The sequence below is a fragment of the Lepidochelys kempii genome, chromosome 2, assembly GCF_965140285.1.
Source record: "Lepidochelys kempii isolate rLepKem1 chromosome 2, rLepKem1.hap1, whole genome shotgun sequence".
NCBI lineage: Eukaryota > Metazoa > Chordata > Testudines > Cheloniidae > Lepidochelys > Lepidochelys kempii.
In genome coordinates this window covers 195,696,352-195,712,934 of record NC_136381.1, presented here as the reverse complement: position 1 = coordinate 195,712,934, position 16,583 = coordinate 195,696,352, and the positions used below count along the sequence as shown (strand labels likewise).

The following is a 16,583-nucleotide window of genomic DNA, read 5'->3' as shown; positions in this document are numbered from 1 at the left end:
TTTCCAGAAGTGGGGAACTCTCCAGGTAGACCGGTTCATGACAAAGCATAACAGGAAGTGTCTTCACTTCTGCTCCTTCCTAGGCCACAGCCCAGGCTCACTTGCAGATGCCTTTCTCTTCTCTTGGATGGACCAACTCTTCTACACATTCCCTCCCATCCCTCTCATACACAGGGCCCTGCTGAAGGTCAGAAGAGACAGGACGCATCTTATCCTGATGGCCCTGGCCTGGCTGCATCAGCACTGGTTCACCATCCTCCTAGATCTCTCGGTGAACACCACCTGCCTCTGTTTCTGGATCTGATCTCTCAGGACAATGGTTGTCTACTTCATCTGAACCTCGAGTCTCTTCATCTCGCAGCATGGAAACTCCATGTCTGAACCTTGCAGAACTGACATGCTCTGGACCTGTTCCCGAGGTGCTTTTAGGGAATAGGGAAACCAGCTACTAGAGCCACGTACTTGGGAAAGTGGAAGAGATTCTTGATCTGGTCAGTGCAAAAGGGAGTTTCTGCTATTCAGTCAGCACACACTGCCTTTCATTCTAGATTACCTACTCCACTTTAAACAGCAAGACCTAACAGTATCATCTATTTAGGTTTCATCTAGCTGCAATCTTGGCCTTTCACCTATAGATGAATGGCTGGTCAGTCTTTTCAAACTCAGTCTGTGTCATTTTCTTAAGGGTTTGGAGCAGTTATACACCCCAGGTATGCCAGCCACTCCCTCCCTGGGACCTCAACTTGGTGTTGGCAAGGTTAACAGGACCCCCATTTGAACTGCAGGCAACATGTTCTCTACCTGTCCTGGAAAGTGGCCTTCCTGGTCACAATTACTTCTGCCAGAAGGGTCTCAGAGAGCCGAGCTCTTACTTCAGAACCACTGTTACACGGTTGTCTTTGAGGACAAGGTTCAGCTGCGGCCACACCCAGCCTTCCTGCCAAAGGTGGTATCACAATTCCATAGTAACTAGGATATCTTCCTACACGTCTTCTATCCAAAGCCACACGCTAACATGGAGGAACAGAGACTCCACTCACTGAATGCACTAGCTTTCTACATAGAATAGGATTATACGCTTTCAGAGATCCACTCAGCTTTTTGTAGCCATTGCAGACCGAATGAAAGGCTGTCCAGTCTCAGCCCAGAGAATTTCATTGTGGATCACTGCCTGCCTCCGCACATGCTATGACCTAGCAAAGGTCACGGCTCCTCTGCTGACACCTCACTCTTAAGAGCTCAAGCATCGGTGGCAGCGTTCATGGCACAAGTTCCTATTCGGGACATCTGTAGATGTCGGCAGTCCACATTTTCAGTTTCCACTATGCCATAACCCAGCAAGCTAGACACTGTGGGTTTCGGCTGAGTGGTGTTACAGTCAGCATTCCAATGAATTTCGAACCCTCCACTTGCACAACTGCTTGGGAGCCACCTACATTGGAATGGACGTAGGCAAGCACTTGAAGAAGAAAAACTGGTTACTAACCTTCCATAACTACTGTTCTTCAAGATGTGTTGCTCATGTCGATTCCAACCGTCCCCCGACCTACCCCTCTGTCAGAGTTAGCGGGCAAGAAGGAGCTGAGGGGGTGGCAGGGCCCCATATACCAGCACTATGAGGGTGTGACTCCAGGGGGCACCAGAGCTGACTCAACAGATACCACTGAGGGAAAACTTTCCGGTGGCGTTGCTCTGGGCAAGCACACACCTACATTGGAACGGACATGAGCAACACATCTTGAAGAAGAAGAAGTACAGTTACAGAAGGTTAATAACCATTTTTTTAAATGAGGCATAATATAATTTGCCTTGCAGTATAATTCATAATAATTTACCAGGCAGATTTTTTCCCAGAACATGAACTCTTTGTTAGGATTGGGGATGTTTTATGATTTGTAGGCAAATGTATCAGTGACTCATCAACTTTAAGGCCAGAAGGGATCATTGTGATCATCTAGTCTGATCGTTTGCACATTGCAGGCCACAGAACCTCACCCACCCCCTCCTGTAATAAGACCCATAACCTCTGGCTCAAATCATGGTTTAAAGACTTCAATAGTGTAAACTGTGTATCTACTGATCCACTTGCAATCTGGGTGTTAAACTCACGTTGACTGCTCCTGAACACATGAGGTCAAGCTACTGATACCTTTTTAATCTTGACATAAGGGTCAGTGACTTCTGTTTGAATCTGAATGATGTATTGGGTAAGATCAAGCAAATTGCTTGTAATTGCAATGCAGTACCAATGTCTGAATAAGAAAGCAACCTTTTCAGACCAGAAGCAGAAAGTCTTGATTGTGATCTCAAATATTTTGATAAATTGTTGCATAAAGGATTCCGATTTACTACACTATTTAATACTTTGCATTGTATGTTTATATGTTTGCCAGGGAACATGTCCTATGTTTGCATTTACAGATGCAGACATAGGACATGTTCATGCAAGTTCTAGGGTCTGTAATTTGCTGCCCCCATTATTAACTTGTGATTTTCACTCTGCAATTCTACGTTTTCAAGTTCTGAACACTTTTTTTGCAGTTTTATTTAGTAAACCAGCACACTTATTCAAGACTTAAATCGAGGGGAGATTGATTTAAAATTACCTATTTCTTGTCCTCCAGACTAGCATTTTATAATTTGAAGAGCAGCATATTTTAAAAAACAAACAACCTGGGGATTATTAAACATATCAGTGTTTTGACTTCAGTCTGGGGTTTTTAATTTTTTTTTTTGCCCTAGGATTGAGTTGTTAATTTTTGTGGGTCTAGAATACTCTAATCAAAATGAATACTTATAGTGTAAAACTGCATAGATTTGGTTGCAGAAGTCAGCGTTGGTTTAGTCACCGACATACTTTCAGGAGGTTATTCTCTCATGATTTAGTGCATTGCGCGGCAACTAAAATTGTGTCAAAGCTTGGATTTGTGAAAGTTGCTTATTCTCTGTATAATAGACGTTTTGTGGTGACCCAATTAGTTTTTAAAATCATTAGATGAGAGTACATGATTCGTTGTTCTTGCAAAGAATATACAAACCCAATAGGGCATTATGGAGTGAATTCAGTGAGCTCTGTTATGCAGCATGTTAGACTAGATGATCAAAGGATGGTCCCTTTTGCCCTTAAAATCTATTAACTTCGGAGCTTTGACAATTTTTTCTTGTATACAAAGTTTGGTATAGATTACTAATAAAGTAACATCATTGAATTAGAACCCTAGCTGTTTTTTTCTCTCCCAGGCAGAAGGGAACTGGTAGCCATGTGGAAAAGCCTGTATTTAATTCAGAGTGGGGAGAGTTTCATGCAAGTAACTGTCACTTCCAGATTAAACAGGAATATGTGTTGCCTTCATTGTGGAATCTCAAAGGTGGAATACAGTTGGGATTAAAAATTGGGTATGGGATCCTCAAAGCATGAAGGGATTTGGAGGAATTTTAATAATAGTTTGAATTGAAGTATCAAAATAGAGCATGCACAGTGCACCAGGTTTTCTTTTTCTGTTTCAAGAATTCTTAGGCACTTCTGGGAAAGGGAGAATCTGACTGTGATGGTCACACTTTCTGCCTTTCCCAAACTTTTGCGGGGAGGTAGTGGGGAGGTGAATAAAGTAGGGGAAAAATAAATTATTATGTAGAAAACATAACAATAATATAGGAGGCTTAAAAGTGATGCTTTATATTGAGATAGTTTATTAGACAAATATGACATGCACTGATGCATGTCAGTTACTTTTATTCCACAGGATGGCAGTGTTACAACATTTTTATGGTGTTACGAATATTTATAACTGTTCCTTGAAAATTGAGTATTATACAGCAAAGATATATTCCCTTGACATAGATGATAAAATAGTAGCCAGACCAAGGGCTCAAAAACAAATGCTGAAAGGAAGCCACTAGAAACAAAAAGGTGGCAAGTCATCTTGATTGATGCGTCTGGTTATTTTAGCTACTTGTCTGTCCAGTGCATTGTACAGTGGGGCCCTAATTCCTTATCAGGGTTCCTAGGAGCTACAGAAATACCAATAATAAATATAGGACCTGATCCTGCTATGAGCTTTGCATGGATGGAACCTCTTATAACTCAGTGGAGCTTTGAGTGGGTTTATGGATCCGTCCTTGGGGAGCTCATCGCAGGATTGGGACTGTAGCAAAGAATGTGGCCCAGAGTATTTGTAAAAGTGATAGCAAGTGTGCTGCCCCCCAGTTTCCAGGAGAAGAAATGACAAGAAGGCTAAAGTCTATCCTGAAAGTTGCATGAAAGCTTCAGCTTACTGTAAGCCACCTTTGAACAGATAGTGTTTGTAATCAAGAATTATTTCAGGAACGTCTAGAGAATTGAAGTCTGGGTTGAAGCGGCTAACTGTTTTGGAAATCTCTTTGATGCCAAGTAAAGTTAGAGTGACCAATAGTGGAGTGCAATGATTATGGAACGTTCTGTGATGAACGGCTGGGTGGCTAGTTTACCATTTTCCCTTAAGGTGTCCGCTTCCAGGGTTCAGAACTGGGATAGCTAGTTAGTCAGCTTTCAACTAGGAAATAAGAGAGATGAGGCTGAGCTTTCTCTAACAGGTGTCATGTACTGCCAGTTTGAATGATAAAAGGTAGAGATATTCTAAAAAGGTATAAAATATATTTAAAGTAGGGCTGTCAAGCGATTAAAAAAATTAATCACGATTAATCACGCAATTTAAAAAATTAATCGCGATTAAACCATAATAGAATACCATTTAAATAAATATTTTGGATGTTTTCTACATTTTCAAATATATTGATTTAAATTACAACACAGAATACAAAGTGTACAGTGTTCACTTTATATTTACTTTTGGTTACAAATATTTGCACTGTGAAAAACAAAAGAAATAGTATTTTTCAATTCACCCTTCTAAAGAATCTCTTTATCATGATAGTTGAGCTTACAAATGTAGAATTATATACAAAAAATTGCATTCAAAAATAACACAATGTACTGTAAAAGGTGTGCTATCTGACACTTTATCAATCAGAAAGCTCTATTAACCTGCATTTCTGATATCTCCCAATACAAATCTTCAGTCTAGTAACTGGGCCTAGTATACTATCCACCAGGTTATGCAGGTGCCCATTCTTCACTCTACTTTTCTGCAAAAGAAGCAGAAGACAAGTAAGCAAGCTGATATCAGGGATTTATTCAAAAAAGCAGCTTCCAGGGTTTGTCATAGGGCAGAGTGGGCAAACTATGGCCTGCATGCCGGATCCGGCCCGTCACCCATTTTAATCCGGCCCTTGAGCTCCTTCTGAGGAGCAGGGTTTAGGGCTTGCCTCGCTCTGGCGCTCCAGCCGGGGGCCACTCCACACAGCTTCCAGAAGCAGCAGCATGGCCCCTCCGGCGCTCCAGCTGGGGAGCAGGGTTGGGGGCCGCACCATGCGGCTCCCAGAAGCAGAGGCATGGCTTCTACGCGTAGGGGCAGCTTGGGGCCTCTGCTCTGCACGCTGCCCCCGCCCCAAGCGCTGCCCCTGCAGCTCCCATTGGCTGTGAACAGGGCAGTATGCAGAGCCGCTTGAGGTAAGTGCCACCGGGAGCCTGCACCCCTGAGCCTCTTCCCCTGCCCCAGCCCTGATTCCCCTCCCGCCCTCCAAACCCCTCGATACCAGCCGAGAGCACCCGCCTGCACCCCTTCCCACACTCCAAGCTCCTGTCCCAGCCCTGATCCCCCTCCTGCCCTCCAAACCCAGAGCACCCTCCTACACCTCATCCCCAGCCCAGAGCCCACACCCCCAGCTGGAGCCCTCACCGCCCACACCCCACTCCCCAGCCTGGAACCCTTTCCTGTACCCTGAACTCCTCATTTCTGCCCCACCCTGGAGCCCGCATCCCCAACCAGAGCCCTCCCTCCTGCACCCCAACCCCAATTTTGTGAGCATTCATGGACTACCCAGATGTGGCCCTCAGGTCAAAAAGTTTGCCAACACCTGTCATAGGGTCATTACAGATTCAGCCCAATCTCCTACACCTTCTATATCTACAATGATAATTGATGTTGATAATGATGACCTGAGGCACTGCAAGATCCTGAAGTGCCTTCTGAATCACCAAAGATTAAACTATGTTTAGTGTAGTTTTAGTGTTAAGTGTATTTTTAGTGATTTGGGTGTATGCCATGCACTGCCCATAGTGATATGTAGTGTCATAATATAATCTACTGTACAGAAAACTTTACCTGTATAACCCTAAGTGCTTCAAGAAACCAGTCACTCTGAAGTGCAGTACTACTACTGGATTGGTGAATACGTATATACTGTTCTTCCATATTTTATACTTTATTCACTTTATTGTACAGTAACTCCCCACTTAACGTCCTCTCGCTTAACGTTGTTTCGAGCTTACATTCCTCTTCAATTACAGAACATGCTCCATTAAAGTTGTGCAATGCTTTGCTATAATGTCGTTTGGCTGCCTGCTTTGTCCACAGCTGGCAGCCCCCCTATCAGCTCCCCTATGCTGCGCCCCCCAGCGCCTCCTGCCCGCTGGCAGATCCCGCGGATTGGCGACTTCTCCCTCTGCCTCCTGCCTGCAGCAATCAGCTGGCTTGCAGCATTCGGGGGGGAGGAGCAAGGACTTGGTGTGCAGGCTCCCCCTGCCTCCTGAATGCCGCAAGCCAGGTGATTGCCACAGGCAGGAGTCAGGGGAGGGAGGAGAGAAGCTGCGCTCTGTGTCTTTGCTCCCCCCCGCCGCCCTCCTGCCCCCTGAATGTTGCAAGCTAGCTGATTGCCGTGGGCAGGAGGGAGCTGCCTCCTGCCCACAGCAATTAGCTGGCTTGCGGTGTTCAGGAGGCAGGGGAAGGAGGGGGAGCCTGCTTGCCGTGTCCTTGATCCTCCCCTCTCCCTCCTGAACACCACAAGCCAGCTGATTGCCACGGGCAGGAGTCGGGGAGGGAGGGAGGGAGGGAGAGAGGAGGAATGAGGATGCGGTGTGTAGAGTAAAGGGGCAGAAGGGGTGGGGGGAAGAAGAGGTGGGTTAAGGGTGGGGTTTGGGGGAAGGGGTGGAGTGGGTGGGCCGAGGGTTGAACCCCCCCCTCCACCCCTCATGCTTGCAGAATAGGGGAAGCTGCCGCTGCTGCTGTGCAACATGCTTCTCCTAGCCTACAGCACCTTCAGCCTCTTTGCCTGCCTCATTGTCTCCAGTGCCAGTGGGCTGTGCCTGTGTGGGGTAAGGCAGGGGCACCTCCCAACTATAGTACTGTACTGTATGTCAAAAAAAAAAAAAAAAATTCCCTGGAACCTAACCCTCTCCCCCCCCTCCCCCATTTACATTCATTCTAATGGGAAAATTGGGTTAGTTTAACATCGTTTCATTTAGTCATATTTTTCAGGAACATAACTACAATGTTAAGTGAGGAGTTACTGTATTCTAATTCTTTGAAAATTGGTATTCCATTGATAAAGTATAACTCTCAGTTAACCAGAATATTTAATTAACCAACATGCTGGATAACAAAGCTTTTACTGTAAAACTTTAGAGCCTACAAGTCCACAGAGTCTTATTTCTTGTTCAGCCAATCGCTCAGACAAACAAGTTTGTTTACGTTTGCAGGAGACCGTGCTGCCCACTTCTTGTTCACAATGTCACCTGAAAGTGAGAACAGGGGTTTACATGGCACTGTTGTAAGATATTTACATGCTTGATGCGCTAAAGATTCATATGTACCTTCATGCGTCAACCAAAAGCCATGCCAATGGTCCATTTTCATATGACTCTGGTGAGACTGTGTTGTGTTTAGTTGTGGACACCTTAATACTGAAATATATTTTCAAATTGTGGGGGTCGGAATTAATTTAAGGGGAAAAGAGTGATTCGTAGGCAGTTTATACTTATCTATCTACCTGTTCTTAAAAACCTCTAATGACGGAGATTCCACAACCTCCCAAGGCAGTTTGTTCCAGTGCTTAAATACCCTGACAGTTGGGAAGTCAACTGGATACAATTAACTTCAGGCTTGAATAGAGACTGGGAATGGTTGATTCATTATAAAAAGTAACCTATTTCCCCTTGTGGTCCCCCCCGTCCTCCCCCCCTTCCTCAGACGTTCTTGTTAAACCCTGGATTTGTGCTGGAAACGGCCCACCTTGATTATCATACACATTGTAAGGAGAGTGATCACTTTAGATAAGCTGTTACCAGCAGGAGAGTGGGGTGGGGGGAGAGAAAACCTTTTGTAGTGATAAACACCCATTTTTTCATGGTCTCTGTGTATAAAAACATCTTCTGTATTTTCCACAGTATGCATCCGATGAAGTGAGCTGTAGCTCACGAAAGCCTATGCTCAAATAAATTGTTTAGTCTCTAAGGTACCACAAGTACTCCTTTTCTTTTTTCATAATGGAAAGTTTCTCCCAAATCTCTTCAGGCAGTGGATGGTTTGTCCTGAAGCATGATGGCATGAAGGCCGTTCAAAATAAAATGCTCCGAATTTTATCTAATATTTTACTCTGGATGTTCGTATTGTTCATGTAAATTCTAATCCTTTTTTCCCCCTCCCAATCCGACCTAATTCTTAGCTTTCAATCCTTTGTGGTTTGAGTTTCAAAGTTTAAAAATATATATGGTGCACTGTGGGTTTCTTTTAAGGTACTTTTATTTTTTATTTATTTATTTATTTACTACTTACTTACTTATTTTTTTGGTTGCTTTTCAAGTTAATTGAATGTCCGCTCCTTCTTGTATTAGGAGAAAGGCAAATAGGTATACTGATTTACATTAACTTATGCCATTCATTCTTTTGTATACTTCAATTGTCTCCTCTCTAAATGGTCCCAGTCTGTTCCTTTCTCTCCATATGGAATGCATCTTCTGTTCCTTCTTCTAATGCCGCTTATCCTGCAGATATCAGTTCTTTGTTGGGGATAGGGCAAACAAGAGGAAGATGTCTTGGGTGGATGGACTATTGATTTCATTTACCTCTCAAACTAAAGAAGAAACATTTACTCTTTCATGCTTTGCAAGAACATATTAGTGCAATTAGTAACAGAGGTCTCCTTGCTTTCTCCAGAGCCATTGTTAACGAGTGTGTTCCTGTTGTGAAAATTGCGAAGATCTCTTCAGAGTAAATCTGAAGAAAAATAGTGTGTAGTATAAATCAATACTACAAATACCTAAATGATGTATTCTGCTATATTATGTGTCATTGCAGGTGGGAATAAAAGGAAAATTGAAATTGTTTTTGAGATGTAGTGAAGGTTTTTTGAAATATCATGTAGTAATTCATACTCTTCCCCTTTTCTCTTCTGTAGCATATAGCACTTTCTACATTGTGGGCTTAATATTATCCATGCAGATACCTTTTGTGGGCTTTCAGCCAATTAGAACAAGTGAGCACATGGCTGCTGCAGGTAGGAACACTAGAATTCTTTTAATATTTCCAAAAATTTTAATGCATCAAAGAATTCCACGAATTTGTGGTAAAAAAGTTGCTGTTCACCTCCTTTGTATTATGTAAGTTGTTAAGGAGAAACATGTTAGCTAATTAAATTGGTAAGGATAGAAAATGTTGCAATTTAGTAAATTTCAGAGGGGGAGATGCCTTTTTAATTGTTAAATTATCCTTTTTTTGTGTAAGTTAATGGAGGTAGTAAATCTTTTACCAGTATTGAACTAGATCATTTCTCAATATGACAGTCATGTATTTACTACTAGATCAACTGTAATTTTGGAATATAATGTGACTTAAGTATCAAAAACAGTGGTGTATTTGGAATGTTTGGTAGGTAGAATATAATTTCCACTGAACAACTGAATTTATAAATAATTTAAAATAATTCTGATTTTTTTTCTGAAATTGTTCAGTGTGAAACATTCTATATGAGGGATTTTTACATTTTAGTATTCATAGTTTACATTTTTCAGTCAGCTCCTCTTGTATGAAAATTTACTTTTCATTAGTCCCAAGATACAGGCCATCTATTGTTTGATTTCAGGAGACCTGTGTTAGATTTTTGCAGAGTGGGTCATTGGAGCAAGTACCAATGACAACAAACTGGGAATCTGATGGGAAGTAGTGTCCCCTGACTCCTCAATAGAGGAGTACCTTCCCTTTATCAACAGCAACATTTTTTACTTTAAAGATACCTGAGTGATCTAACTTGCAAATTAGTCTTGTGGATCACATATCAAATGAGTATAGGGGTTAATGGGTTCTTGGCCAGAAGGGTAAGCATTGCAGTAGTCTTCTTAAAAGGTCATACAATGTGTTTCCCAGACTTCCAACATAGGCTGTGTCTACACTACAGACCTTACAGCAGCACAGCTGTACCACTGTAGCTGCACCCTGTAAGGTCTCCTGTATAGCCCCTATATGCTGACAGGAGAGCGTCTCCTGCTAATATAGCACTGTCCACATCAGCATTTATGTCGGGGGGGGGAGGGGGGAGGGGGGTTTCACACCCCTGATGGACAAAAGTGCTAGTGGAGACATAACCTTGGCCAAAGGATTCCATAGCTATACCAGTTATTGCTTGTTCTACTGGAGAATTTATAAAAGAATTTTCCTCTTTCTTTAAACAGGTGTTTTTGCACTTTTGCAAGCCTATGCCTTTTTGCAGTATTTGAGAGACAGACTAACAAAGCAAGAATTCCAGACCTTGTTCTTCTTGGGTGTGTCACTAGCTGCTGGTGTTGTATTCCTGAGTGTCATCTATTTGACATATACAGGTAAGAGACCGCAAATGAGAACTGAGTGTGTACTTTAAGGTGAAGATAAAAGTTGATGAATGCTCTTAAATTAGCGTGGGTAGGAATAATTCTTGTCTGACTAAAATTAAACAGTATGTGAACAGATTCTAGATAGTTCTTATTAGAGCCCCACCACTGCACTTTAGGCCTGTCCAGTAAAACACTGTTCCAACTCTGAGCCTCCTGGACAGGATTTTTTATGATGTTACCAAATGTCTGATGTAGGCTACGATGAGATCACCAAATTCACTTGTGACCTCAGCCAGATTTGAACCTAAAATAGATAACTAAAACCTAAAGAGGATATCAGTATAATGAAATTCCAGTTGGTCAGTGGCAGTCTGTTAAGCATATAGTGGGTTGTTAAACATGTTTTCTTGCTTTTAAAAGAAAAATTATTTAACCCATCATTTCTGTTACGTGCCTGGAAGACGTTTAAATGAGGCAAGCAAGTGTCTGTGTTCGAAGCCTATGTGTTTTCTACTTCACAGTGCACTGAAGATAGAAGTTCAAATTTATATTAAAAAAAAGTAAAAATCTAAGAAAGTTGTAGTTTTCTACTGTAAATTGTCCCTTGCCTTTGTAAACTATTGTAAATCATCATTTTCTCAAATAATGAAAAGGAACAGATAAAATTAGGCTTTGGGGAAGAAAGTGGAAAAGAGATAATGTACTATACAGTTCAAAACTGTGAAAACTGGGGATACACTTGTTAATGTCCAGAAGTCAGAACATAAAGGTACTGGTACTCTTCCAAGCCCTGCCCACAAAATAAGATCCACCCACAAGTGATGCTGCTAACAATTTATTGTGCAGATCTTCAGAATATGGTCATGAGACTTTCAGGGCTCTTTTGGTTTGACTCCCTCTCTTTGGGGTCCATATGCACTCCTGGACTCTGCTAGGTACTTTGGGTTTGACTTCCACTAGGTGAGGCTTATGTGACCCACTAGACTTGTTGAGTTTAGCTCCCTTTTGGGGGTGCCTGCGATGCCAGCTATGCTCTTTTAGGCTCCTTGGGTGTATCTTATTGAGGGGGAGGTAGATAATGTCTCCCAAGCCTGGTCACTTATGCCAAAATACCATTGAATATCTGAGTTAGCACTCAGTGATATGAATGTACAGGTGGCACCTCTGGAGCTATTGTTTCAGCTTCTACAAATGCAGGCATAGCATCTTTTTACACTTCGCTCATGTTTTTGAGGCTATCTCAACATCCTTAACTGCTAGAGTTACTTTTAAAAAAATTTTAAATAAATGTTAAAATTCTGGAAAATATGGCAGCAAGAAAGAGATGTGCCAGTACACCATACTTACTGAATCAGAACCCTGATGTCGTCAAATCAGTAATTCTCACATTACTAATTGCTTTTAAAATTGAAATCCACTAGCCTCCTGGCTTAACTGAACATCTGAGAAAGCACTGAACATACAAGAAACTGCACGGATCTGTGTCATTGACCTTAAAAGCCAGCTTTGCTCTATTCCCTGAAATGCAAACTTTCTCAAGACTCAAAATCTCATTACAGTAACTGCATTCTTGCGTCTTAATATTCCTCTTCTTGTAAAACTTCTTTATGAATGTATAACATAGTTGTTCAAAAAAAATGCTGCTGACTTTAGTGTTCAGGGTTGTAACAGCAATCTTTTTGTTTTGCTGTTGAGCTGAAAAGTTACAAAAAGAACAAATATACATCTTACCAGACGCTTCCACAACTTGCTGGATTGTGATCTGCCTTCAGATACATGTGAGCAGCTCCCACTTACTTCAGTGGAACTTTTCAGGCAGATATACAAGGGCAAAATTTGGCCGCTGATGTTTAAAAATTTTTTCTCAGGGCATTATTCATAGTAGAAAGTAGAAGAGATGGAAATGAACTTGCAGAGCCTAGATCTTAATTTTCAAAACGTTCAGGAGTATTCAGATTTGGAGTTTTGCTCCTAAATTGAATCGCCAAGTTACAGCGAGAAAAGGGGTATCTGTAGGAACCTACAATATTTCAGTTTAGTAGTAGTAAAACTACTCTACATCCATTTATAGAGGGTAAAACAATATTGAAAACAAAGGGTAAATATGTATCTGTACTATTAACAGAAGGTGTGGTTTGGGGAAAATAAAGTCATGTACACAAATTTGCCCTCAGCACCTCCTGTTATATAGAATAAGAGATTAAAACTTTGAATCAGTTATGTTCAGCTGACATGCAGACTTGAGAGAACTTCTTCCTACTCCATGCATAAAGCCATAAGGATTAAAAGATGAGATTTTATTTTTCATGCTTCAGTTTAATACTTTTCTGTGTTGTTTTCATTAAATGACAGGGGAAGGAAAAATAAAATAAAATAATTCTTTCAGCTTGGAGATCTACAGTATCATCACTTTCTTTTTGTGTTAGAGCCACGTTCAAAAAGCCTGACGCTTTTATGTAAGGTTTATCAGGGTGTCTGAATACTAGTATGCATTCACTGTTGCATGTAGATACTGCAGTGATGGCATTAGAGAAATCAAATGTTAGATGAAATGTTGATGACTTAGGAACAGTACTTTGCAAGGAAAGTATGTAGGTAGTCTGTTCTCTTTTATTTTGATTGAATATCTCCCTTCTCCAAACGCTATAGACTGTCTTTGATTTTTGGAACATGTGTCTTAACTACTACTCCACCTCTTGATGATTTGTTGAGCTGTGTGAGTGATGATGACATTGAATCTGTACAGTATAGTGTAAGTCCTGTAAGGCTGATAATTCTTAATTCCTTAAGAGGAGAATCATTTTTAGTTATGCATATAAACTGTATCATAGCAAGTCTATTTGACAGAAATAATTGTATAAATTATATGTTTTAAACTTTCATTGTAATATATGCTTATGCAGACATCTGAAGAAATATCTAAATCATTATAATTAAATATCTAAGCAGAGTATTTTTTTCATTGACTTTTTCAGGTTACATTGCTCCATGGAGTGGCAGGTTTTATTCACTGTGGGACACTGGGTAAGTAGGGATAGAGGAATTGTGAATTATATGTCTTGTTGAAATATAAAACACACACGTTCCATCCCACTTCTCATCAATAAGAGCTCACATATAAATTTTCCACACAGTGTTTGGAGAGAGCATTTACATAACCTGTCTTGAAACTGTGACCAATATAGTTCCAAACATTGACATTTTGCTGAGTTTTTCCCTTATTGACAATTGAGAGGGTATTCCTCAAAATGTTGCCTCTTTTAGGTGTTTGTAGATAGGTGGCAACTATTTTAAAACTATCAAGATTCCAACTTCTGTGGAACTCTTTCTTTGAACCAAAAAAGTATTCCCCAACTGAGATTTGAGACACTTGCATCTATAAAATACGGTATCATTAAAAAGGTTCCATTAACATTTGGGGACAGATTTTTTTAAAGTTATACCTATGCAATATATACGGACTTTGCACAAAACGTACATGAATCTTTAATGACAGTTATCTCTCACACAAGTTTTTAGCACTCATACATTTAGCATGCATCTGCAAATGTCCAGTCTGTGTGAATAATTCCGTTTGTACACATATGGGTATTTTAAACTATTTTTTAAAATTTAGTCCTTGAAAATGTTATATAGAATAATTAAACAGTCACTTAATGGTAAATCTGAGTAAAACTTACAAAAAAATATTTTACATACACGTTACCCAGGGTTTTCAGAACCCAAAGCAGTGGTAACTTAACTGTTTCACTCCAGGCAGTGTCAGAAATAAGCAATGGGAACACAGCACTTCCATCTGATGAAAGATTGATACAAATAAGCGTGCTTTTATCTAAAACTACTATTTATTAGATTTAAGCATACATAGACATAAGCAATAGATTTAGGACATCCCAAATAATTACCTAAAATTTGAGATGATATTGAATAATCAGCAGCAGGTCAGTGATGACCAGTCGCTTCACTGCTGGGGAGTATAGTGTCAGGAAAAGGTCTCTCAGGATAGCTTCAGAGAACTGCTCCAAAGTACACTCTATTATATAGTCTTTTTATAATTAATTTTTACAAAACACATAGCTCATAGTGACCCCCTACTGGATCATCACTTCTCCTAATTTCAGTCAACTACTTACCAAAGAAACATTCCTAACAACCTTAGTTGTAATAAGCTTCTATATCAAAGGCACCCAAACTCAATGTCTCTATCCACTTATTTTCTTTGTCTCATAATTTGTTGACTCTTCTCCCCTCCTCCCATTCTGATTAGCAGAAACTGCAAGCCTGCACCTAGTATTTGATCTTGCCTCAAAAAGCCCTGCTTGTCCAAATTATCCCTTAACTATTGGTGTTCTATTTTGTTAATTCATGGTGACTGAATGCACGCAATATGGCTTCAATTAGCTTGATCAGATTCTGGGGAAACAGACCGCACAATTCAGGGGTAACTCTCCCCCCAGACTCTCGCTCACATGGGGTTCTGTTTGTAGAACCAAGTTTTGAAGTTCTATAGGAGTGGGGGGCACAAGAGCTCAAGGTACCAGCAACCTGGGCTCTGCCAAATCATAATTACTGCCACATTTTACTATAAAATGAATCAAACTGTATAAAGGGCGTAAAGTCAGAACTCCTGTCATTAACAGTACACTCAAGCGCATGTAAAGAACAGGCTTGCTTTCTTCTATGCCCTTAAATGGAGTGAGCTGTGTAGAATCAGCCTTTCACTTGTAAGGCTTGTCTACATTAGAAAATTATATTGTCAGAACACATTAACACAATATTAAACATGACTTAGTTGTCTTTGTAGACAAAGAACTGTTCAGCATCGTGTCATGTGGTAGTGTTTAACCCTAGAGCAGACCACAATTAAAAGACATAATATTAAATGCAATTTGGCCTACTCTGCACTGAGTATTTAACGCACATAATTTCTTAGTGTAGACAAGGCCAAAGCCTCAGTGCGAAAATGGATGTGAGGCCTCCAGCAACTGCATGGTTTATATATGTAAAGGCTGACCTCAGTAGCTAACATTGATAACTTAAGGCACTGAGAAAATTGCAAAGAGGAGAGCTCTTTGAAACTGTCCGCATCAAGAACTTAAGGGGATGTGCTGCAAATCAATTAATTGGTCAGATGTGTTATGAATTTCCAAAATTAAAAATGGCTTGTATAGCAGCATGAGTATTTGATTCTATTGAATTTGGTTTAGCATTTAGCCAGGGGACAGAGCAAAACATTTTAATAATACCTTTTGATTCCACAAAATTAGTCCTTAATATTGGGGTTAAAAAATAAATATGTGCCCAAACTGTCTCTTTCTTGACTATCATAAGATATGGGACCATATTATGTATAGAAAAGGTGCCTCAAACTTCTGCTGAATAAAGTCTTAACATTTTAAATTAAAATGTTTACTTTTAAATTTGCTTCAGAATTCTGATTTATACAATTTTGGCAACTTCATCATTTCAAAATAATTTGAACTGAATTTTTTTTAAACAAGGTATGCGAAAATTCACATCCCGATCATTGCCTCTGTGTCTGAGCATCAGCCTACAACATGGGTTTCCTTCTTTTTTGATCTACATATTCTCGTGTGTACTTTCCCAGCAGGGCTGTGGTTCTGTATCAAAAACATCAATGATGAAAGAGTCTTTGGTAAGAACATATTCAAAAATTATTTTCTAGAATTTTGTCTTCATCAAAGTTCTGCTTCGTTTGGTGTGCTTTGCATCCCATAACAAAGCTGGTGTGCATTTTGTATTAGAAGAAGGCTTCAACAACTGTGGATATTGGATAAAGACACTTTTGTAAAGTTTGCTGTCGCCACATAGCATTGAACACAATTTATAGCAATTTGATTTACTGGAGATGATAAAATATTTTCCAAGAGATAGTACTGAA

The 16,583-nt window shown here is 40.4% G+C and overlaps 1 protein-coding gene across 1 annotated transcript in view; it reads left to right on the top strand.

The window, feature by feature from the left end:
* STT3B (STT3 oligosaccharyltransferase complex catalytic subunit B) overlaps positions 1-16,583 on the top strand; it is a 74,115-nt gene that overhangs the window by 42,279 nt on the left and 15,253 nt on the right. Inside the window, exons 6-9 of the mRNA XM_073333369.1 lie at positions 9,274-9,372; positions 10,544-10,690; positions 13,657-13,705; positions 16,183-16,337. Of these exons, the coding sequence (XP_073189470.1) occupies positions 9,274-9,372; positions 10,544-10,690; positions 13,657-13,705; positions 16,183-16,337 (450 nt within the window). The remainder of the gene's footprint in view (positions 1-9,273; positions 9,373-10,543; positions 10,691-13,656; positions 13,706-16,182; positions 16,338-16,583) is intronic.